General features: G+C 37.6%; 1 protein-coding gene across 6 annotated transcripts in view; it reads left to right on the plus strand.

Moving 5' to 3' along the window:
* The window catches only part of LOC103806491 (plasma membrane calcium-transporting ATPase 2), a 173,073-nt gene that overhangs the window by 142,023 nt on the left and 4,635 nt on the right, over positions 1-26,415 (plus strand). For all 6 annotated transcript variants that reach the window (XM_009079186.1, XM_009079187.1, XM_009079190.1 and 3 more), the window contains 4 exons: positions 4,621-4,834; positions 7,898-8,109; positions 9,627-9,734; positions 13,468-13,650. In XM_009079186.1, the coding sequence (XP_009077434.1) occupies positions 4,621-4,834; positions 7,898-8,109; positions 9,627-9,734; positions 13,468-13,650 (717 nt within the window). The remainder of the gene's footprint in view (positions 1-4,620; positions 4,835-7,897; positions 8,110-9,626; positions 9,735-13,467; positions 13,651-26,415) is intronic.

Here is a 26,415-nt window from a genome sequence, read left to right on the forward strand (position 1 = left end):
AGCATGAAGTCATGTTAAGGTGACAGAAATCATATTCCAAGCAACGTAAGAATTACAGATACAGTGTCACCTGCTGGAAAGCTTAGCACAGCTGCCAAAACCACCCCTCACAGGGGTCTAACTTACACTGGGCCCTGTCTCACTTAAGAGCAGCTCAATCTATAAGCCATGAGTTCTGAACTTTCAGCTAATAATGAACTTTTGTGCTGTGGGTCTATAATTCTGCAAAGCACTTTGAGATCTAGGTCGTACAAGAGAGTAGAGCTTGAAGAACACTGATGAAAAGCAGAATCAGGAGCACTCAGTCTGTCTGCATAGGTGCTCTCACTTTCATGGCAGTGTGTGCATAACCCCAGTGATGAGATCTGAGCACTGATTCCTGCTAGTCCCATGTCAGTGAAGTTCGTGTTGCACATTCATTCACCTTATCTTTTAATTAATCGAATTCACTTACCTCTTGTTTCTTGCTCTCTGTGTTGCCCAGTGCATACTTTTAAAGTGATCAAGGTGTGGTTGTCTTGACCAGTTTGTGTCTGATTGTCCTTTCTGTTCAGCAACCATTGCCTCAGGTTAAACCAAACATTTATTTTTCCAGTGGATTTATGAGTTATAAACTCTTATATTCTGACTTCATTCTCTGAGTAACAGTTTTGGAGAGCCCTTGATTGATTCAGTGAGGGTGGTTCTTTGGAGCTCTGCCTACGATTATTGTGAATTTTGTGCTTCCAATGAGTCATTGCTCCACATCTCTAGGTATCATATAGAGTTCTATATATGCCTTACTAAACCTCATGAGCTTATGTTTCCTGTCCCCAACATACACACAGTATCAAGAAAATATTAGGTCATTATGTTTGGAGCTGTTAAAAGTAATCTGGGTATGAACAAAACAAAGATTTTAAAATGCAGTTCAGTCAAATGGAAAGTTTTTTACTGGAGCTATAAAGCTAGCAGGTTTATCTCTGTGCCAGATTTTGTCTGTGCCTTCAAGTGCTGAGGCCATGTAACTGTTCAAAAAGGTTGCATTAAAGAAAGGGAAGACAAAGACTGTGTTTTAACATTTTACATTCAAATTATTATTCTCGTACTTTGAGAAAGACTTAATGTTTTAGCAGACATCAGGAACTGAAAACAGTGACTGTGTAGGACATTATGTGTGGAAAATTAAATGTTAATTAAAAAGCACTGTAGCAATGAAGTACTGCATGAATCACTGATTGTTTTTACAGATCTTGTTCAAAAAAGTAAGGATGATCTATACTTACATGTATAAGGCAGTAATTTACATGGTTATAATGTTTGACTGCAGAACTGTATTTGGCAAATCCTAAAATAATAGCGTTGGCCAGTTTGAAAAAGCTGTAATATTAAAATCAAAGTCTGTACTGTTTAGCTTTGTTTTGGCAAGGCTGAGAGGCATGGGAATAGAATTGAGGATGTCACTTCCAAACAATTGATGGACAGTGTAATCTAGCAGTAGAAGTGAGGGCTGACATTTTTTTGCATTAATGTATAGAAAGTTAACCTCCCAGAAATGCTCCTTTTTCTGAATCCCTGCATGTGTTCAGTGACAAGTCAGAGTAAAGAGGTAAGGGTGAAAATACCTTTTTATTCCCTTACAGCTTGTCATCTAAATCAAAAGTAACAAGCTCTAAAATTTGTGAGGCTCTGCATGTCACAAAAGATTTGTAGTTTATTTCCAGCCTTTGGCGATTTGTACTTTTAAGTGTTTCCAAGATGAAGTGTAACATCACTTGATTTAAGGGACATTTTCCTTTTACCTCTAGGCCAGTGCTAACCTATTCCAAGGTCAAGTGGAAAGGAATTTGACAAATAAGTATTGATTTTGGATGGTTTGCAGTTTGAACAGCTTTCATCCCCAAAGTTTTCAGAAAGGAAATTAAGAATTATTAGGTAGTCAGTTAGTGGCTAAAATGCAGTGAAAAGAATGTTGATTTGCATCCCACTGCATAAGTGACTAAAATCTGTAATGGAAGACTAAGCTCCTTAGCTGATACGTATTTTCCTCAGTTTCCAGCAACTAATCAGAAATCAGATAGAGTTGCAGTGGAAATTTCATTCCACTGCCTGCTCAGACTAATGTGTATTTAATGTTTTGGCTTCAGCCTAGAATGAGCTCTCACACTTGACTGAACAGTGTAGCACTGCCAATAATAGATAATTATTAGGGGCACCATAGCCACCCAAGGTGATTGGCAGTGTGAAATGGTGAGAACATGTTGTTGCCAAAATTGATGACTGCCAATTACAGTTGTGTGGTTTAGGGACTGAAATAATCTGCCTTTTTGTTCTGCTGGGAATGTGTCAGGCTCTGACAGACACCTGAGTATCTGACTCTATTTATTATGAAGTGTAGCAGACCATTTCAGTTTTATTCACAGAATTCCGTGCATGAAGTGGAAATTGAGCTATTGTAACGTCTCAAAGACGAGAATGTTTCTCAAGAAAACTCATTAACTAGACAGGCATAAATATGACAAGGAAAATTCTTCAGTAGGAAAGATGTTTTCCTTTTTCCCTATATACTGCATCCAATCTGAGGAATCTGAGTCCTAGCAACAAACTGCTTTTAGTGCAAGTACTCTCATTGTTCGAGCCATTAGTATTAATAAAAATAAATGAGGTCTTGATTTGGAATGAAGTTTGTCCTGATCACTTCTAGTTTTTTAGCCATCTCTAAAGCCATACACATTTCCTGTTTCTGCAGCTGCATATCCAATGAGTGAGCTGAATTCTCTAGATAAGCCTAGTTAAAGCAACCCATAACAAAGAGGTCAACAGTCTATTAATGCTAATCTTCCTCCTTGCCATGATGTAGCCAATCTGTAAGGCTTAGAAAGGGTAGGTTGCTTTTCTCCATCCCTTTGAATAAGCCCAAATTAAATATTTTTTAATAAATAAAATGTCTCAAAATTTGTATAAATTTAGGTGTGATAAAAATGTGTTTTCAAGAGGAAATACTATGTTAACTCAAGTGAGCGTGGAACATAAACCATATCCACAAGAGACCAACTCACTTAATTTTGTTCTCCATGTATCTTTGGGATGTTGGATACATATTGGCCCTTATTATTAGATAGTATTTCCTTAAAAGCAAACATTTAACCCTGTGAAGAAAAGGACATAGCTCTTATGGAGTTTCTGTTGGCTTTGCTTTGGCTTGTGTGCTGTTCCCTAAATTTCTTTGCTTCACTGCTGCAGCACCATGGTAATGTCATGTGTAACAACAGTGCTCTCCCTTCCAGCTTTCACACTGCAGTTTAACTCCATTTCATGATGAAGTTTGTCATGCTGATAACTTATTACTTTTGAGATTCTGTTTTCCTAACAAAACCGGTCCATTGGAAGCAGGAAGCAAACCTTACTAATGCTGCCAGGTTTATATGAACCCTTAAGGCACGGGAGGTTGTTAGATACAAAAGAGAACATAGTTCACAGCTCCTTGAAGCAACTGTGTTTCTCTACCATTATATCTACCCAGTGAATTCCAAATCAAAACTTTATAATAGGTGTCCAGAGTTCTCCCGAGATCTGTCAGTTTGCTTCATTTATTTACTTGGGGTTTTTTTAAACATGAGCTGAAGTCCTCCGTCCTATGGCTGAGACTTTATTGGGTTGTGTGAGGAAAGAGCTCCTTCTAGCGACTGGTGAGCTGCTTCAGGAACTGCATCCTGGCAAATAGCAATGTTTGATTCTCCTTCCCTTTCCATAGTTTCAGATATGCTATTTTGTTACCAGTAATCTAATAAAGATTTTCTTGCTTTTGCACATTTGGTATAGTTTAATGAGTTTCAGGGTATTTTTAAAAACAGAATATCAACCTTTTTTTCCTCTCTTTTTTCAAGTTAAGGTCTTATTTATGATGTATCAAGATGTCTCAGTAATTGGTTAATAAATGTTAATGATTTCAAGCTATTTCTGAAAAAAAAACCCAACATAGGTAGGTTAGAATTAAAAAGAAACATTTAAAATTGTTTCGAGGACTAGAGGGAATGGCCATAAGCTGAGACAGAGGAGATTCAGATTAGATGTTAGGAAAAATGTTTTCCCCATTAGAGTGGTCAGGCACTGGAATAGGTTTGCCCAGGAAGGTGATGGAGTCACCATCCCTGGAGGTGTTTAAGAGGCGTCTGGATCTGGTGCTGGAGGATCTGGTTTAGGGTTTAGGGGTTACAGCAGTGACAAGTTAATGGTTGGACTTGATGATCTTAGAGGTGTCCTCCAACCTTGATGATTCTATGATTCTAATATAATTTTTCTTCCAGGAAAGAAACTCCTATCAAAATGCAGCTGAAAATTTAAGCACAATGCATGCAGTAGGAGAGGGTATTGTAATATGTTACTCTATAAGAATTGGGCAAATGTTCCTGATTTAAATGGCTGGATTGAAATAATTTCTCTTTGCTCAGATCACTGTGCTTTCTGTAAGCCTGGTCTTGCAGAAGAAACACAACAAAGGTCATAACAGCTCAGCCCATGTACTTGTGTGTCCTGTCTCCAGCCCTGCTTGCTGCCACACAGGAAGAAAAAATCCCAGTACATGACCTGACAGCAATTATTTTCCTAGGAAATACGTAACCTACTGATTTGTCTCCACAGGACTCTCCTCTGAAAGCTGTGCAGATGTTGTGGGTCAATCTAATTATGGACACTTTTGCCTCACTTGCTTTGGCCACCGAACCTCCAACAGAGGCTCTCCTGCTCCGGAAGCCGTACGGCAGGAACAAACCCCTCATATCCCGCACCATGATGAAGAACATTCTGGGCCATGCTGTGTACCAGCTCACTCTCATATTTACACTTCTTTTTGTCGGTAAGAAAGTTTGTTAGACTTGTTGCTTAGTTTCCAAACATCTCGATTCTGTGATTCTGTGATCTGGTTGTGTAGCCTAACGAGCCAAAGTGCTTTAAATGTAACCTCTTAATGGACATTTATTAAGCCTGCCTTAGTTATCCAGCTGGCAGAACCGAGCTGCTTAATGGGATTGGAAGCACAACAGATGCAATAGAGGGGTTTAGGCACCTTCCATATGTTGTTCCATTGGGAAGGGCCTCAGCCAGCTTTTTTGCCTCCTCACAAAATGCAGGTATGGGCTTTGGCAAGTTTCTGTTAAAATGCAGCATAGAAGGTTATATTTTCATAGGAGTATCTACCCTGCTTCTTCTAGACTGAGTTTTCATTCTGAGACTTGTCATCTTGAGTAGACATGTAGCAGCAAATTAAAAACCAAAGCCACAATTAAAATCAGGACCCATTTTAGCAATAGCTGGAGAAGGTCTAATCAGGAGCAAAACGTTTGCCAGAGTAAAGAAATAATGCTGGTTTTAAGTAGTATAGAAAGCAAGTAGTCAGTATTAAGTGATACAAATAGCACTGTCCTTTGACATTTAATATCTGGAATGGATATTAAAAAGGAGCAAAAAATCTAATTTATTAGATTACTGGACTCTTCTTCAGGCCTTGCTAGAAACGGATGCTTTTTATAGGTTGCATTTTGGCAAGGGGAGGGAAGGAGGAGAAATGTTTCTTGCTGCAGGGAATAGTAGGGACCAAGAATAGATTCTGCTGCTCCACAGTAATAAGTGAACTTGCTCGAAGGACTGTTGATTTTTTTCTATTTGGTATTGTCTTCTTGTCACTATGTCATCACCGTTAAATTGCATGTACTGTATTTGAGATTTATTTTTCTTTATATACAGACTTCCAGATAAGCTGCAGATGTAAATTTGTGATTTTTAGGAGGTTTTTCAGCTTCATTGTGGAAGTCTTACTCCACCTTATCAACATCTGGCACATTATCTGGAATGCTCTGCAGATGTGATGGTCTGTTTACAGTGGAGTTACTTAAATCAAAATAATTGCCAGGTTTTGAAAGAGAGATGATCTGCAAAACTGTTAGACTCCCAGTGTATTTTGAGAATGTCTAGGGAGTCCTGGGAAACTGTAATTTCAGATTCTCTAAAACAGGTGTAGAAAGTATTGGGAATTCATGTAATACAAATTTTGGAAAGAGGACTTCTGTGAACTTTACGGGGAGTTATAATGCCTTTTTTTTAATGAGTTTTATGGTTTAAAATACCTCGTACTGAGCCAGGTGAAAAGTAAACCAGGCTTTTGCACCCTATTCTAATTGCTCCTGTCTGTCTCTGGAAGACCCATCTGTACTTTGAAGGACACAGCCCAACCATTACTCTGATAAGCCTAGGAAAGTCTTTTCCTTTCTAAACTCCACGAAACTCAGCTTTGCAGTGTCATGATGCTCTAAACTGAGTGCTTCAATAATTAAACTCCAAATTAATGAGAATTATTTATATTTTGATCAAATAGTACTGCATTTTTTGTCGTAGGTTTCTGTAGAGACTAGTACATCAAGTTTTTCTCTGTGATGTTGCAGAAGTACATTGTGTTTGAACATGCAGTAATGTCTTTGAGACATGAGGCACATCAGAAATCCAGAAGTCACTGTCTGGTTCTATCAAACTGTAGTATAAAAAAAATCTGAACCTCAGCAACTAGGTATAATAAACTTAAAGCTGTACTGTAACACGTTTTGGAACATGTTTGGAAATAAAAACTAGTTATGGGTTTACTCACTACCATTCCACACTAGCACATGTTCTGTTTTGCTAATTAAGTGATGCAGTGCAACAACAGAGACTTAAGGACAGGTCCTCTCACTGAGGGAAGTATTCATAGATTGTGTCTGTGTGTGATGGAATGAAAGCAAATAGATGTAATGTGTGTGTGTATATGTGTGTATCCATAGAAGATAAAATGTTATCTGTTTGCTTTCATTTTTTTTCCTTTATTGTTTATATGTAGTAAGGGGAATATTTTCCAATGTTTACTTACCTCTCTGGACATGTATAGTCTGCTTAAAAATCTTTGCTCTCTTACAGACTCTTTTGTGTTACCGATATATTTGGGATATTGTATTCTACTTTCTGTCAAAAGGCTGTAAGCCAAATTGTTTCTTTGAAACATGCTCATTATTCCCAGTGACTTGAACACAAACTGCTCAAATATCCCAAGGCAAAAATCCGCTCCCCATTGACATAGCTAATGGAATTAACAGCCTCAGGGGTAAACCTGAGGAAACCTTTCTTCTTCCTTCTGCAGAAATTCTGAGTATAATACCAGTTTTAATTCGCTTTTATTAACAAAACACTGGTTATGAAAACTAGTGGTATTGTGATAATCTTCTTTACTCTTATTTGACACTTGGATATGAATGCCCCATCCTTACTTTAAGACAATGCCTCTTTCCATGACTGGATGTCATCTATGTACTTTGTGTGTTAGAAAGTGGATGAAAAATTGGACATGAGCTGACAATATACTCTTGCAGCCCAGAAAGCCAATAGTATCCTGAGCTTCATCAAAAGAAATGTGGCCAGTAGGTCAAGGGAGGTGATTCTCCCCCTCTACTTCACCCTTGTGAGGCCCCACCTGGAGCACTGTGTCCAGCTCTGGAGCTCCCATCACAAGGAATGCTGTAAAAAGTTATGCCGTGCTGAATTAGTAAATGGGTAAAACCTGCTGAAGAGTGGTTGCGTCTAAATACTGTAGAAAATTGCAAATATACTGTCAATGGTCTTGAGTGCTTATTACATCAGAAAGAACTGACTGCTTGGAATAATTACTACTTGTTTAGAAGAAAAGTAATACTGTCAACTTTGCATAGGTATCCTGAGTTATTAAATGAGATAATGTGCAAAGCTTCTTGCTCAGAAAGTTTAGGTGTGGCTTGCTCACTGATGCAGAAAGAGAGGTGGTAAAGCACAGCACAGAAGGTAGCTGGCTAAAGAAAACTAGGGAAATAGAGATTTGATTAATTTATTCTAGTGGAAACTTTTATTTTTGTTTTATACCTAGGTGAGAAAATGTTTAAGATTGACAGTGGGAGGAATGCACCACTTCACTCTCCTCCTTCAGAGCATTACACCATTATCTTCAACACCTTTGTCATGATGCAGCTTTTCAATGAAATCAACGCACGGAAAATCCATGGTGAAAGAAATGTCTTTGATGGCATCTTCAGAAATCCTATTTTTTGCACTATTGTTCTGGGTACATTCGCTATTCAGGTAATAATTTGGGCAAGAATCAGTAGCTATTAATCAGAAATATACCCTAAGTTGTTTGGGGTTTTTTTCGGTGTCTGCTACTCAATAGTAACCACATGGTCTCACATATTTTCTCAATCAATGCCAGTGTTAATAATGGAAAATGTTCTGTTGCCATACTAATACGGCATAAATTCTGATCACTATAGCTAGGTTAATTCCTAAATTAATCTTGCCATGTGCAGCCATCATTATTTGTTGAAATTGTAACTGGTTTTAAAGGAAAAAATAATTTCATAGTATACCCACAAAGCATTTTACATTCATTTACTACTCCATGACTAGACAAATTTGCCTTCAAACAGCTAATGCTGAACTGTTCTGTTAAATGCCACTGCCAAGTGCTACTCAATGTTCTCAGTAATACTGTTTTTTGATTGAGTCATTGCTCACGTTCATCTCCTCCTGAGTTTGTTGTCCCAGTCAGATGTGAAGATAATTACAGAAATTTTCCCAATCAGTTGTAATTTTTCTTCTCGAGTCCCTTCTTTTGCTCCCGTATTCATCCATTTCTTGGCATCTATCCTGTACTTGATACCACTTGATACTACCTTTTAGAAGTCTTCGAGCTTAGATCTTGCCCTTATTGCTCAGTTTTTCGATGGTATTCTCAGCACTGGGACCTTTCTCCTGGAAGTAGGAGGATAGAGCTATTGGAACCCAGGCTACAGTGGTTTGAAACAGGAAAGGAGAACCACACAATAAACTTAAGTGTTGGAGAAAGGACAGCAGTGATTGGTGGTGATGGTCTTTAACGGCTAGTTCAAAACATCAATCACTTTAATACCATGGACAAAAATTCTGGCAGTTTAAATCTGTGGCTTGTGACTTCAGGTCCCTGGTTTTGCAGCAGCACTACTGTCAAGAAATATCACTAATATCTGGTTTTCAGTTAGCAAAACCTTCTCAATCCAAAAAACCTTAGAAACCTGTTCAGATTGTGTGTGAGTTGGTTGTCCTGCTGCAAGGCATGTGGTTATCCCACCCTTTCTCCAACAGGACTAGATTTTGGGATACTATCTGTCTATCTATGATAGCACATCTCAAAGTGTACAATAAAAATGTGAATTAGAGGGAAAAATCTCTCCTGCAATGGACATTCCAAAATAAACTACGTCAGGGTCTCAACATATCCCCTGCTGAGAATACTCAGAAGCTGGGAGAGTACATGGGAAGAGATCTGTTACTTTCTTCCTGAGCCTTCCTATGTGACTGTTGTTACATATGAGGCTAAGGAAGTTTCAGTGTGAACTGCTATGGCTTTTTCTGACCTTTCATTCAGAGTGCATAAGTTCATATGGTTTGATATTTTAGTGGCAGCGATTCTGCAGCTTTTTCTTTTGGTTTGTTTGAGGGGTTGTTTTTTGGTGTTTTGGGGTTTTTTGTGGGGTTTTTTTTTGTGGTTGGTTGGTTGTTTTCTCCCCCCCCCCCAAAAAAAAAAAAGATTTACCCCCTTTATTTTGTGCTTTTCTTTGTAGATAGTAATTGTCCAGTTTGGAGGAAAACCATTTAGCTGTTCTCCCCTGCAGCTTGACCAGTGGATGTGGTGTGTATTTATTGGATTAGGAGAACTTGTATGGGGTCAGGTAAGCATTCAAGAATATGCAGATTGGAAGCTCTGCTATTGTTCATAATCCTACTGTGCTGTTGTTTCCTTGATCTCTCCCATGTCATATGTAGCACATGCTGAAATACAGGTGCTCTCTGAGAACTTCAAAGATAGATAAAGCAGTAAGGGTGTTTTATCCCACTGTTCTTTTGGATTTTTGTTAATTTTCATATCTTTTCTTTCCCTGAGCAGGGCACACTATCACCAAGGTTGTCTTCAGTTAGGCTTTTTGGGAGAAATGTTTCAGTTGCAACCAAGTCTTTTAGACCCCCCAAAAAAGTGTAAGAAAGGCGAAGCACTGTGACCTTGCCTGCACTAGAGTCCCCCACGTAGGATGTGGGAAATTTTTGGAAGTGAAATGAAGTTCCAATTCTATGTCAACCAACTCATTCCCTTACTGAGCCTGCCATTCTGTTAATCCATGGGCGCTGCTAACTGGCATAGGACTAACTCCATTTAAAATATTCCCATGGTGATCCTCCATCCACCTACTTCTATGTGTGAAGGATGGCAGAGGAGATGCAAGAAAAAGAACTTTTTCCTTTAATAGTTGCAGAAAAATGCAGTGAAATCAATGTGTCATTTTAAATTTCTGGTATATCCTGTGTCATCATTAGCTGATAAATAATTATAGAGAGTTGTAAAAGCAAATGACAATAAGATGATTGAATAAATGGGGATTATCTGTCTGGAAGTAATAACACAAACAGAATCAGTTTTGTTGCAATACTACATCATTCTTTTCTGTGCAAACACATACTGCAAAGTTAATAATTTTTTGTCATCTTTGAATGCATTATTAGCTTATTTAAGCTGATGCCACCTGATACAGTAAAGAAAATGTGAAGTTCCATTTTTTATCTTAGGAAAAAAGATACTTTAGATCAACAGTTTGCCACTATATAGAAAGAGTCAAGAAATTGCCAGCTGCAATTGAATACTGATACGGTTCTGATGGACTTGCAATGAGTAGATGTTGCCTTTAAAAACTGATACTTGTTCTTTTATGGGGAAAAAAACCCTTTTTGGACAGTTCAGCCTCAGGTTTTCAAAGAAGTAAGCTCAGAATCTGAACAGCTTTTAATGCATATGTTGCTGAAAACTGCCAATAGTAAAGGATTCTACTGTAATTAATACCTGAAGAAGGGATTTGACTAATGACCTTGCAGGAGGAAGACCTAAGATCAGTTTGATAATGTTGGAAAGGAAAGTTTATTTATTTTTCAGCTGATTGGAAAATCCAGCTTTGGGACAGGGGAAGTGAAGCAGGGAGAGAGGGAAAAGTCCTGCCTGTTTTGTTAGACCATTCATCTGGGAAGAATCTCCCACAGCCTTTGATCAATGTACTTTTTGGCTTCTGACTTTTGTTACAGGTTGTTATTACATAAGCATTGAAAACTAATGATAATATCAGCATCTGTTTTCAGTTTAGTTGCCCAAGCCTTAGTGCAAGACCTTAGCCATTAAATGAACACTGGTATCAGAATACGTCCACATTTTTATCACTGAAAAGAAAGCAAATGCAAAGAAAAAAATATTTTCTCTTGTGGTCAGTATTTAGTAGCCAGAAAAGAAAAACACAAGCTAAAAAATGCATTATGTACACATTTACATGCTTTACAGTCTATGGCAAGTCCTCTCTTGATGGAGCTCTGCAGTGAGACTTCCTTTAGCAGTGGTGCTTCTCTTCCTTCTCAGTCTTTTCTGTCCTCTTATGATTAATTCTAGTTGAGCACAAAACATCTGTTACCCTTTTTTTTTAATCCACCCCCTGCTGTTCTTGTGAACCACTAAAACCAATCAAGATTTTCAAGTTTAGATGTCAAATTTGGCACTTCTAAAAGTCATTTAAGGTGTAGTTTCTAGGAATTTAATCTGAGGTGCTTTCTTTGAGGGACACTTTTCTTCCAGGTGGCCCTGATTACTTCTGAAAACCAAGACTTTCTAAAATATTTCATGTTACATTCCCAGAATTACTGATCACTTTATAAAACTGATATTTTTTCTGGGTATAATACTTAGTTCCTTAATCTGCATCCATTGTGTTACGGCTGCCATTACCTGAACTGGGCAGATATGGAAAACAAATGAACAAAGAAAAAGACATGTGAACACCCTAAGTAAAGAATTAAGGCAAAATGTATCAGCTTGGCTGAGAGAGGTTGTGAAGGAGAGGGGTGTTCACAGAGTCACTACCCAATAGAGTTGATTCTATGTGTACTTGCTTGCAAGTACTTCATCACCCTGAATTTCATCAGATACCAAACAGTCTCAAGTAGCTTCTCTCTGTAGAGTGATGCATTGTAGTGTTTTGAAAGCTGGGGAAAGCTGAAGGTCTCTCAGTAAGTATTTAAATGACTAGCACTTATCTTTTCTTTTTTTCTCCCCTTCTATCTTTGCTCATTTCACACCAATTCATTCATTTTCCAAGTTAGCATCTTGTTTTCAACCCCCAAAATGCCTTTTTAAAGGTTCTATAGTAGTGTACAAACTGGCTTTGGTTTGGGTATTTTTTTTAACATTTCATTAGCTGTCTTTAAAAATAATATAATAAAAGTGAACTTGTGGATCATGAAGTTCAAGGAGGCACTCAACAAACTCAGAGGTTTATCTTCATCCTGAAAATATTTGGTACCTTTTCATGTGTCTTCACTATATCCATTCCAGTTTTCCAAAACTCTCCTCACCAACTGTCCTGCAACTGTCTTGATTCTATCTTCATCTTTCATCCATCTGGGCTGCTGAGAAATGATTGCTCACTGCTGAAATGAAGACAAACAAAAAAGGAAATTGCAGCACTATTTTTGCTAAATGGTCTAATAGTTAACTTTGTAGGAGATTTACTTTAAGCTTTCAATATGTTCCAGGTAATGTCTTGTTTAAATAGCCCTCTGCTCCTCTTTTCATTGGAGCCAACAAAAGAAATCAGACCAAAGAGAAAATGACTGCCCAAGAGGGTAACACTGAAATATATATCAAATAATTGTGTTATTACTTTGTCTAGCTACACTATTTGTAAATTTTTAAGACATTAGATATATCCTCTATTAATTGCTTCCCAGGACCACTTTGGTGGAAAACCAGAATATGACAAGGGTCTGAGTTAATCAGAATTTAGTAGTATTAAGTACACAGAGTAAGAGAGAGCCCTGTGAGAACTCCAGCAGGGAGACAGTCAGACCTACACCTTTCAGAAAGCCAATTTTTGGTAAGGCCAGGAAAAGCATTTCAACTTGCTGAAACAAAGGGAAGCTGAATCCATCAACCAGTGTAGCGTGAGAAGATTCATAAGCATGAAATGCAACGAATATTCAGCTCTCATTAAAATCAGTCACTAGAAATGCCCAAACTCTAGTTGCGGAAGTATCTATCTTTTCTTTACACACTTGTGTTAAGATACTTACATCTTCTTTTAGTTTTTGTGAGAAAGGATAACAATTTTCCCAGCCTTGGACTTGCCCCACAGCTGTGTATTGCCAATGTGGTTTAACCGTGCAAGTAGTGCTAATTGTTTACACAGTAATCTAAGTATTTATTGGACTCAAATGGAGTTTTATAAGTGTCGAGTATTATTATGAACAGGCTTATCTCAGCTTTCCTGAAGGATTATAACTCTTATTAAAATATTATTGTACTTTTGTAATTAGCAGATTATTATGGTGTTGTTATTGAATGAGGCTTATGTTTTCAGTACTTTTTTATAATTTTAGGTCATTGCAACCATCCCAACAAGTAGGCTAAAGTTTTTAAAGGAGGCAGGGAGGCTCACTGAGAAGGAGGAGGTTCCTGAAGAAGAACTCAATGAAGATGTTGAAGAAATTGATCATGCAGAGAGAGAACTTCGACGTGGACAAATTCTCTGGTTCAGAGGGCTCAACAGAATCCAAACCCAGGTATGCTAAAAGTAAATGCCCAGATGGTCTAAAAACACTCCAAAGAAATGCTTAATCTGAGATCAAGGCAAGAGAACGATAAAAGGAAAGCCACAGAGTGTTTGTGTGTGTGGATGGCACTTGTTAATTGCTTAGCTGTTTTCAAAGGAGGAACACATGAGGAAGTGAAAGAGGTGAACTGAACAAAGGGATTCGTGTGTGTATAGCAGAAGAGAAAAATTGAAAAGATTATAAAATGCTAATGTGCAAAAATAGGAATATGTTTTTGAGAATATTGTGAATGAATGTTTTTTGTCTGCTTCAGTGATGACAGCTCACAAAATAGTGCTGCTTGGAAATGGTTAGCTGTGATAATAGCTCACAGGATGTTATGAAGGCTCCTGAAAAGTATTGGTTTATTTTGTCAAAAATAGATTGTTGCTGCCATTTCTGCAATAGCAGAATCATTTAAATTGTTGAGTCTGAAGCCTGAAATACCATTTGATTAAAAAAAACCCCATCTCTTCTGTTCTGGTGCTACCATATATATGTATCTCACGATGAAAAGGAATTGATTTTCTTTCCTATTAGGTAATAAAAAATGTGGTTCTGGATTTATTTTTGCTAGCAAGGGCCTAAGCATCGATTAAATATTGAAGTGTATGTGTTAGCTACTACAGATGATTTTGTGGAAATATCTGTCCCCAACTTTTGCTAAATACAAAAATCCATGGCATTTTTTAATATACCAAATCTTTGCACTGAATCATGGTGCTAAATACAGTCCAGATTGCCATAGCTTGTAACATTTGTTCTGTAGTGCTAAACAAATGATTGGAACTATTTTGCCTTTTTCACTGCAGTGAAGTAGTGTGTTTAATTGCACTCAGGTATGCTCTACTTGATCTTTCTAAGATCAAATATTCCTGCCAGCTTGCAAAAGAGACCAGATATCACCATTTCAGGTGTGAATGTTTTACACGAGGCTTACAAGGAAAAGAGGTGAATAATTCAGAAAAATATTTTTTTCTGTAACGAATCTTCTGAAGAACATTTTTATCTCAGAAGATTTGAGGATTTTGTCTTCATCCAAGACAAACACTACATTCTGCTCTTTTACAAATTGATAGTTTGGGGTTTTGATTTTTTTTTTTTTTTTGAGAAAAACATGCAACATATAGAAAAAATGACGGAAAGAAGTTAACTGAAACTAGGACAGTTAGGTCTCTTTGGTGCATCTGCAGCACATAAAATAAAGAGAGTGGAAAGTACTGGCAGAGAGATTAAGGGGTTGGGAAATTCCCAAGGTTCTGTGGTAAGTGATTAAATATGGATCTTCAGCTTTGACGTTGTGTGTCTTGACTCCATTGAGTCAGGAGCACTCATCAGGAGAGAAAATTCAAATTGCAGAGGTGACAAACAGGTGCCCAGGTAGTGGGGATCTTTATGGAAAGATGACCTCTAAATGTGCATTCTTTTCTTCCTGATGGCTATAGGAGGAGTGTTGCCTGTTGGCATTTCTGTCAGGATGTCTTTCTGGTTGTGGTGAGTGTAAACAACTACAAGCACAAAAAAGCAAATTACATCCTTTCAGTTCTTTTTCTAGTCTGGGAGGTAGATCTTAGTGCTGCATATCTTTGTCCACTTAATTCACAGATAAATTATTCTTTTATACTATTTAAACCAAAATGAACATTAATTATATTTCTTTGCTAACATCCATCTTCTTCATTTCCTTCCTGCTCTTAGTTGTAGAAGTCTCTTCAGTAGGATATATTGTTTCCCTCTGCCAAGAGGCCTCTGTGATTTTTTTTTCTCAGTTTGTTTACTCAATGACTTTGATTTTTACATCCATTTCACATCTGTGGAATGATAATGAAAAAAAGGAAATGGGCCAACAGATTCAAAAATAGGCCCACGGTATCCACTGGAGAGTGATGAACTTACATACAGGTCAAATTAGATCCAGTGTTGGATGGACCTTGAGCTGAGCACATGCCGATGCTCTGTGTGTTGGGGCCCGTCCAAAGGAATTCATATCCTTGTACTACGTTTCTCAGGAAGCAGCTAAAGAAGAGTTGATGGAAGAAGATGAGGATGTCTGTAGCATCCTTGGGGAGCTGGAGGATTTGCAAGAATCCTCTGATGTCTAATGCACTTCTGGAGATGCGGAAGAAGAAGGTAGAGCATCCCCTCATTTTATATATATATGAGGATGACAGACTAGGAATAAACTCTAGACTCTCCCGACTAGATTGATCATTCCAATCCTAACAAGGCTATTTTCCACCATCATATGCTTGTGCTGTAAGTTAGATTATTTTTGCTCATTTTCTATTCAGTCATTACTGGACAGACAGCCACAGCACTCAACAAAAGCCTTCAATCCTAAACCAGTTCTAAAGGATCTGCAGTAGGGTTGGGGGTTGTTTTCAGCTAAATGACAGATCTCCCTTGTAGTGCTCCAATGACAAATCATCCAAGCTACAAAACTTTGCAATGCTACAGACATTTTTTTGGTGTCCTCTTTCAAACAGAGGCTTCAAACTTGGGACACCAGAGATGGGATTTCCACTGTGATTCTTCATACTGAAATGTCAGACCTATTTCTATGAAGACATGAACAAATTCACTTTAAAGAAAGGTGTATGAAAAAGGCACATGACTAAGTCAGAGTCTGACTATCTGCTGCTGATTTTCTTTCTGGTCTGCTTTTGTTCATTTAGATATTTTGTGGTCTTATAAGTATACCATAGGGATTCTCTGGGTGGATGTGTGTTCTCTTTTTCTTAATGGAAAGGTTTCCTTACTGGATAGCTGTCTCAGAAGACAACTGATGTGTGAAGATTCACAAATGACTCATCTTAGTTCTGCAAGTTTGAGGAAGATGGTCTGAAATTGCATAAAAGACAGGACTTTTCAGCTTTTGCTAGTTTTCAGCATTTTTTTCCCAAGTCTTTGTTGCAGTTCTCACAAAGTCTTCATTCTGAAGGAAGAGACAAGATTTATCATTCCCTTTTGGCAGGTCTAATAGCCTTTGGAAAGTTCACCAAGTTCACCTTCACGCAAAACTGCATAATCTGAGTAACATCCAAAAATCATTGCATCTTTTTTAATTGTATGCTGACAAGCCTTTCCAGTTAACTCACATTTGAGAATAGAAACATTCTGAAGTGTGCAGATTTGAAAACTTTTCAAGCTATGTGTCAGATTTTGACAACACTGGCCTGATTCTTTCCTCCCCTGCTTCATTCATCCTGTAATTCAGTTTGCTTTATCTGCATCATGTGGGAAATAACTGCCTAGAAATGTTTTGAGAATGAAAGGAAAAACTGAAAATATGCAGGCGACATGTTAACTGCTATTTTAAAAAAGATTATTCTTGTTTAGATGCTAAAAAATACATAGAGGTGCTGTGCTGCATTTTTTCCCTACTTTCTACATTAAAGCTTTTCTCTTGAGCCAATGCAACCTAAGTCATTCCTGGCAAGTGGCTCTCAAGTTAGATAAAAGCTAACACCTCATTTGATGGTTTCCATATAGCTTTTAATAGAGAAAACATTGTAGTTGCCTTGTGCAAGTGGAATGGAAACCGTTTTATTTTATGCAGAAATGGTTTTGGTTTGGTTTTTTTAAAAATTAATATCCTAGTTGGATATGAGGTGAATGAGACCTGGGTCCTCTTAACATTAATGACAACAGAAATGCTGAAAATCTCTTCTGCATTAAAAAAATCTGAAAAAAAAAAAAATCTGTTCTGCCAGGACTATTCTGCTAGTATAGGATTTTTATCTTTTCTACCTACTAATCACTGATATATTTATAAACTGTGCACACCTGGAAAATATGGATCTTCTAGAGTATAGAACACACAGGAAAATATGGATCTTCTAGAGTATAGAACACACAGGAAAATGAGACAGATGTGAAAAATTTCAACCTTACCAATAAGTTTCAAATTTAGGACAGCATTTTTTTTCTTTACTTGAAGGCCTATGCTCAAAATACAATTGCATCCTATATTGTGTTGGAAATGTTTTAAACTTTTCATAATGTATGACTTATCTTTTACTTTCTCCTGTTTAGCAACTTGAATTGTTCTAAATAAATGCTTCCTTATGTAATTAACAAGTAGCATCTTAATTTGAACTGCAATATTTGTCTCTATAAACTCTTTCTTCTCTATTATTGCCTGGTATGAGAAGATGAACTTTTGGGCCAAGTTCTTCTCTTCTTTCTTGGCTTCAGGCAGAACACAGCCCTGTATGTTCTGCTTTTAAGATTCTGGAAAGGTTGTCATTGTCCAGTGAATTATATCCATGAAGAGCTGTAGTTACATTTTTCAGGAGAACAAGTAAATTATATGCCTGTAATTCTTGCTCTCTGAAGAAACTATTAAATGCAGATCTTCCCATATCTTTTCACTCTTAGACTGAGGTCTTTCCTTTCAGTTTCTTTGACGGACACACATACATCTAGAAATGCCCTTTGGCTCAGGCTTTGCCATCTGTGTCTTCTACAGTGACAGCACAATTCATGCTCTCAGTAAGAGTCTTTAAACAAAATCTTTTTGAATGGTCTCTTTTGAAGAGTGCTCTGTCACCTGTGTTAGATCATGAAAACCCAAGATCTGTATTTAATTCCACTTTTGTGCAGTGAGCATTTCAGGTGAGTATTTCATGTGCCATGTAACCAATGGTTTGAGCCATGTGGTTTTTCCTAGATGCCAATGTGAACCTTAGTTCTCTTTTACCCTTATTCCATATGCTAACTCACCTCATATTGCACCTTTTTTTACTGTGCTATTTGTATTGGACATGGAATTCCAAACAAGTCTGCTGCCAAAACCACTGAGAGCAAAGCTGTACGGCCTTGTGACTGCTTAATGCTGTACAACTCTGAGTGTGCACATTGAAATGGATGTGGTAAACAGGGCTCAAACAGTGGGGCAGTGAGCAAATCAGCTGTGTGGGGTTTGTGCAGTAAAAGTTCAGTGTGCCAATTTTACAGCAGTAACCTTTGATCCCTTTTACAGCTGCCTGAGGTATGATTATTGCCATAAAAACATGCAGGAAAATAAACAACGCTCGCCAAAGATAAGATCAGGGGAGGGGAAACAGCCATACTAGTAAAGATGCAGCCACACAAATTGGTTTATTCCTAAGCTGAGCACAGCAGAAACTGTTAGCCAATCTATTACAGTGCTTTCCAGCTGGAAAATTCAGGAGGGCTTGCACCAAGACTTGTGCTGTTTTAATTGATGAATATACCACTTGACCTTCTCCCAGCTACATTCCAGGCTGTGTATCTTCAGCAATCTGGGTTGCAAGATCTGGTAACAGAGGGTTGCTTCACAAAAGTAGTTGGTTGAATTCTTCTAATGGATACTACTGCTGTTTTGTCATGTTGTGGTTGTACTAATGTAACAGAGAGGACATTTTGATGTGAAGGGATTTGTAGGATGTATTTATTCCTTGATATTATCTCCTGCCAATCCCTGGCTCCACTTTTGTACACAGAGCCTGCTTTTTATTAGGTTATACTGATGACAAAGAGTGCCTTGAAATACTCAGCTCTGTTTTTAACTCATCATCTATGGTGATTAATAAAAGCATACAGGAAGGTATTCAGGATGGATATATCAAACAGTGAATACAACAGACATAAAAAAATAACAAGTAGACAATTGTAATGTTGTTTGCTGCAATAGTCAACTGACTTCCACATCATCTTCTGTGTGATTTTAAGTGCTCTGTATAAAGATAATATATTAATATTTTGCAATCTCTAGTTATAAAAGACCAACATTCTTTATCACTAAGCTAAATTTATACAAACATTCGTTACAGAAAAAGTCAGATAAAATATTGGAACACTTATTTTAGCAAAGCAGTGTACTGGCAACCTTGGGTTTGTAGACAAAATGGAGTTGCAATTTGAATAGTAAAGTTTTTCTCATTTGGTTGGGTATCATCCCCATCCACCAGCAAATTCCAGTTAAGTGAATTTTAAGACTGAATTTTTATCTCTCTGGAACAACACCTGGAGATTAATAACAATATAATTTTATTCTCAGTAGGAAAAAAAAAGTGGAGGTTAGTTATATCAAGTATTCCAGTTTATTTATTTCCATATAAATAAATTGGTTTAAATTTTAAAGATTATTATTTCAAATCTTCTAGCTGTTTAAACTGGTGCAGCCTCCTATGGAGCTGTTTCATTTTACGCAGACAGAAAATTTGAATCATCTCATTTCAAAGAACGTTAAACGGGACACTTAAAAGTATTTCTTTTGGTTGAAGTGAAAGTGTGTGCACGGTTGATTTACTGTTTTTCATGATGATTCCTGTCAGTTATGCAACTGTATCCATACTTTAAGCAACTTGTCTCGTTCTTTCCTCCATTACAGATCGAAGTAGTCAATACTTTCAAGAGTGGCACTTCCTTTCAGGGGGCTCTAAGGAGACAGTCCTCCGTCACAAGCCAGACCCAGGATGTAACCAATATTTCTAGCCCTAGTCACGTATCGTTATCCAATGCTCTTTCCTCTCCTACCAGCACCTCTGCTGCTGCGGCTGGGCGTGAGTGTGTATTCTTAATGCATCAGACCTACAGAGATGCCAACTTACGTAGCAGTCACTTGAGACTGAGCTACTCTGCCCTTTCCCACTTTGGCCTCTTCCCTTTATTAGTTCACAAATACCCAGAAAGCCATGACATGGTTACTTTGTGTACAGTAGATGCTCTCCGGGATTCAGTGCAAGTTTTGCTAACTTGCTGTTAGGACAGGGATTTCTAGTGGGTTTTGATTCAGGGTGTGGAGATTCTCAATTTAGTTGAGGCTTCTGTCTCATGTTTTATTAGGCTTGTTGGATACGTTTTCTACTGCTTTAAAAGATTCTACAGGCGACATGTTAACTGCTATTTAAAAAAAGATAATTCTTCTTTAGATACTAAAAAATACATAGAGGTGCTGTGCTGCATTTTTTCCCTACTTTCTACATTAAAGCTTTTCTCTTTAAAGATTCTACAGTTACCTTCTATGAAACAATACAGCTTGTTAGACAACAGATCATTCCACCTGGAAGACTGTGTGCAACATAGGTCACTCATGTCCAAAATAGATGTACAGGAAGGAACACAGAAGTAGGGAATCTAGTTTATGATGCCAGGCCAAGGGATTAAGCTTTACATGAATGAAGAAAGACTAGATTTGTTTTCTCTAAATTCACTGGCAGGTAAGCATTAAGGGAGGAGAGAGCTAGACAAGTTAAAGCACAGTGTTGAAACAACAAAAAAATTGTTATAACAAATTTCTTAGAAGAAGCAGCTTTTTAACACTGAAATCCTGACACAGCTTACGTTGAGAGGCAAAACATCTAGTGAAGAGGGACTGAAGAGAATGAAAAGAACTTTGAAGCAGCTCATAAGGAAGGATTGCTTCACTGACTGAAAATTTCCAGTTACTCAGGAAGACTTTTACAGGTCTAACTTTGTTTTTGTATTTTTATTTATTCAGGACTGTAAGTAGCTATTTTTTATTGTAGTGCATTAAAAGAATGTTTCAATTTACAGAATTCAGTATTCAGGCTTGTCATTTACTTCAGGAAATAATGTGATATATTTCTGTTTAAGTTACAGTGAAAGGTTGGCCAAAGAGACAAGAAACCAGTCTGATCTGTCTGGCCAGCACAGAGAGGGAAGGCAGGGATAAGGCAAGCAAGGGAAGGACACTAGGTTCCAGGACTCCTGCAGACAAAGAGGAAGCTTGACCTTTCCACTCCGTGTGAGTCCAAACCCCCTCAGGATCTGCACCTCAAGCATTCAGACATGTATTACAGGCACTGTTGGACTTAAAGGAGAAACTTGGCTTTTGCTAGGAGCCCAAAAAGCCATTAAGGTTCCAACTTCGACAATTGCTTCTTAGAGAAAATTTATATCCTCTCCTGTTTTTCTCTTGGGAGCCTGATGACTTTTACCCCAAGAGCCCCAAGCATTTCAGGGCAGCAGCACAACCAGGAGAGGCAAAGTCCCAGAGCTGTGCCACTGCTTCTGAGGACTCTGAGCTCAGGTTCCCTTGTTTTCATGCTGAACAGGGCTGAAACACCAACAAACCAAACAACCTTTCATGCAGGCCATGATTGCCCATAATAGCATTTGTACATCTGAGCAGGAAACAGAGCAGCTCATTCTGCTGTGGTAAATGTTTCACTAAGAGGCTGTAGCCAGCAGTCTGAAAGGATAGATGTAATAGCATTAAAACAGACAATTTATCTTCCCTCTCTACTCTCCATTGCAGCAAAGCAACTAAGAATTGTATAGTCTTGTGTCTTGACAAAGGCCTGACTAGGTTATGGGTTGAAGTTAATTAATAGGAGAAAGCGTAATCTGCTACAGTCTTTGGCACTTTTTATTTGGAGAAATAAAACAGGTCTACAGAGCTCATCATAATTCTAGCCACATTTATTCAGTAAAGTAAAAAAGGGATGATTGATTTGTTAAGCTTCCCAGAGATAAGTATCTCCATTGCAGAGGACTATTAGAGACTGGGTCTTTAAAGTGGTTATTCTGGACTTTTAAATTACCACAGTAGAATGTCTGTTTAGTATTAAACCAGTGTGTGCTTCAAATTATAACACTTAGGGAAAGTTTTGATTTATTCATACAATGAAGCAGAAGTAATGAATGACAGCAAAAAAAAACCAAAAAAACAATAAAACCTTCATGTTTTTTGTTTTCAAAGTAATGAATGACAGCAAAAAAAACCCAAAAAACCAATAAAACCTTCATGTTTTTTGTTTTCACATTAAGTATTTTCAGTGGGTTGCTCATCATGCAGAACCTGTAAAACCTTTCCTAATCCAAATTTCATAGAACTGGTGTCTATTTTTGTGAATTGGCATTTTCTGAGGAAATTCCGGTTGCAAAAGATACACCTAGATCTGCTTTTCAGTTCTGTGCTTAAAATGTGTGTGGTCAGACAGAACTGGCTTCCTTCCCCTTAGCTGCTCAGAATGACTTAAACCCTAAATCATCACCTTCTTCCTGTGTGGTGGAAGGGAATATTGGGATAACCATAGTTCTGATTTTGACGGCTTTCCCTCATTTCAGGAATGTTAAAACTCTATGCAGATATGGCCCCCACAAACATGGGGAGTATCAAGGGAAAACCTTAAGAGGATGAAAGGGTCTAATATGAGGTACAGTCAGGAAGGTTTATTTTCAGAGAAACAGTGCTCAGCATGTTGCAACAATGGTGACAGTTCAGGTGGCACTTTGGATGCCCAAAATGGAGAGGTTCTGACATCAGTACTTTATAAAAAATACAGGAATCACACAATAATTTCTAATCTATCGATAAGAATATGTAAGTCTAGTTTTGCAGAGCATTCATGCAGTTCTTTCCTAATTGTATTGCTTTTTAGCCTGTAGTTCATTGTGACACCTCACCAATCAGTGAGCTTTCTTCTGGAGGTTTATAAATAACACCCAGAATTCTTTTCTAAATGTATTTTTTTTTCTAAAACTTTTGGATTAACTGATGTTTGATGCAAGGGTTAGTGCATGCTTAAAAAGAAATCTGCCTGTCAAATGCAGACACTCCTAGGGTAGTTTGTGAAACAGATTAGCTGGTATTTACCTGAAATTTGCAGCTATTCAGAACTATGGCACAGTCATAGTCTTTCCTAGAGTTGTGGAATACCTTAATTAAAAGAAATTTATACAACGGAATTTTTAGTATAGGACTAAAATTTCCTGATTTATGCTGATACTTTTTAGCTGTCATGGTGATTTTGCCAATAAGAAATTACAGATTTCTGGATGTCAGTATAGATTGATAACAGTGAGGTCCATCATATGAATCTCTTCTCTCTTTTGAAAGATGTTGCAGCTTTAAGTAAACATAGTAAACATTTCTGCAAATTGAAACTTGGCATTTTGTGTGCTCTGAGAAAACGCAAAAATTCATTCAAATCCAAACTAAATATGCACACACGTGTAGTATGCACACATTTAAGATATGGAAGATGAAAACATGAGAAACTTAAGGCTCTATATGCAATAGGGTCTTGGCCAGGTTCACAGGTCTTGTCGTGTCATGTGCATGAACACACAGATACAGATGTACACACACAATCTTCTATCACTGGAGAGCTCTTATACTACAGAGTTAAGAGTGGGTTTAGGTACAAGCTGTGGTGGATATGTATTTTATATGCATTTCTTCATGAACTTTACTTTGGGAAAGCAAGATCAGATCCTTGGGGCAGTAGAGCATCTTTTTTTTACTTTTGCAGCTCAGAATTAGTTACCCAAGATGTTAGCTCCTGCTTAAAACTGAGTATTTGCTTCAAGCCTTTGCTACTACACTCTGTAATTAGGTAGAGGATGAGTGCATCTAACTGTACACAAAGTAAACAAGTTATGCCTTATCCTAATCTGTTTATACCTGGTTCTCAGATGGTGTTTATGTTATCAGCAGGTAACCCCTGCAAAAGAACGTGGGTTCAGATTTTCCAAGACAGACACACGTTTAATATTTCTTTGTACTTGCTCTTCCTCTCATTCTAATATATAGTTCAGAGTCTTCCTAAGTGAAAGCAGTCAGAAACTGCAGGTCCCTTACAAAAAAGGGTCTTTTCTTTCATAAAAGGTTATAATCAGAAGTACTGTTAAGTGTAGGAGGCACTGGGGAAACGATAAACAAACACCACCAAAGCCCACCAAAAGGCAACCTCCCAGCTGAGGAATCTGCTGTGGTTTCTGTATTTGTGAGTTCCTTTTCCTTCGTTCTGGTGAGATCTGTCACTTTGGTCTGAGATTTTTAGAAGTGAATATTTAATGGAATCACTTACAAGTTTTTATTACATTACCTCTAGCAAGAGTGGCCTCAAACTTGCCACTTGTATGGAAGAGACAGGAAGAAATACAAAGTGATGACTCTAGACTTTACAGCAGCAATTAAAATCTTACAAAAAAATCACAAAGTAATCTTAGATGTTCATCATACAGATGTTCATCATGCAGATCTTTTTGGGGGTCGATTGGTCTGTTGGTTTTTAAAAAGTGTTTTCAAGCAAGAGCAGAGCATAGCACCCTTAAGGCTGTATTTTTGCTCCAGTTCACTTGCTGGAGAGGGAGTCTCCAGAAGTGGAGCTAATCTGCGTGGAAAGACAACCTTTTTCATTCTCCCTTGAATTAAAGGATAGTTGAAATTTATCAGACTTGCCCAGAAACTGTCATGTATAGGTAGAAGCATTACACATGCAGCATTTGCCTGGGAGTGGCACAAGGGCATGAGCCATCTGCAAGTTGTGTCACACTAATGTTAAGACATTCAGCAAGCTAAATTCTAGTGCCCATCACAGTCTGCTTACTAATAGATACTTTTGAAGAGCTTAGATTAACTATTTGTAATCTGTTGTGTATGAAAAGCTTGTGCTTTTTTATACTTCTTAGATCTTTAATTTTCTGTAAATGCAATCATCATTCAGCTGTACAGACCTCACAACTAAAACTTGAGTTAAAAGTTGGGATCAAATTTTCTCATGAAGAAAAATGGGAACAAATTTCTTTAAAAAAAAAAAAAAAGGTAAAGATTACTGTCCAATATTGATCTATTCAGATCCCAGCAAAGCCTAGTGGGCATCTGCTGTGCAGCATGGCATAACTGTCACATGAGGAAGTAGAACGAGCAGAACTTAAAACAAGTCCACATCTAAAGTTGTGTTTATAAAAATTTCACCATTTGGGAACCTCATTGAACTAGAGACAGAGATTTCATACTAAAGCTTAGAAGTTCCCACTGGTTGTAACCAAGGTTGGATGATCCTGCTGGGATATACGAGATCAAAATCAACTTTCATGTATCTTCCCTGAAGGGTAACTAACTAGGTTTACAGTCTAAATATAAACCCAAGCCCTCAGCTGGGGATATGGCATGGCAAGAAGGTTTAGACCCTAACATAGAAACACTTTTAAAGTGTTGTATGATATATTTAACTTTGCCAAATCTGATACAAAAATGTCAAACACCTACAATAAAAATATGCTATGGGAAGTGGAAGCCCTGCATATGGCTCTGCTCTTACACTCTAAAACATAGTGGAATTCTGCCATGTTAACCTTTAGTGACATGGGAATCAGGTCTATGGAGGTCTTCTGGTTTCCTCTTGCTGCATGTGGTTTGACTTTTCAGCAGCACTTACTGAATTTACCACACACTTATGTGGAAAGAGAATAGCGCAGCTGATGTTATGTATCTGTTTCACTCATTAAAGCAGAAACCTAGAGATTATAATTTTTCTAAAAATTTATTGGGTTGGGGTATTTTTACTTTATATCTGAATTTGCTCAACTTCTGCATCATTCTACCCAGATTATACTAGCCACAGCACTTAGAGGTGATTCCAGTACTTGCAGTATCTCCTCCTGTGGGTACCTAATCTGATTTTACTCACCTAAAACTGGGAGGATTCAAATATAAAGAAATACAAATATACTGAGGATGTTTTCTATTTCAGAGCTTTATATATGCAATAGTACCTGTCCAAACTCCTTTACCTTTGTATAGCCTTGATATAGTCTTGATATAGAATAGTATCAGTTACACATAAGAGTTGGCATCTCTTTGCAACATTGACCACTTGTTTACAATTTTATACTAATCACCTTACTGATCTTTCAGTATTGAATTTATTTGCTGTTGCAGTGCCCTACTCTCTACTGTCTGAATATTAAATGTGTTTGTTTTCCCAGAGGGCTAGAGAACATTGGACAAAAGGG

The sequence above is a fragment of the Acanthisitta chloris genome, unplaced genomic scaffold (genome assembly GCF_000695815.1).
Source record: "Acanthisitta chloris isolate BGI_N310 unplaced genomic scaffold, ASM69581v1 scaffold3427, whole genome shotgun sequence".
Classification (NCBI taxonomy): Eukaryota; Metazoa; Chordata; class Aves; order Passeriformes; family Acanthisittidae; genus Acanthisitta; species Acanthisitta chloris.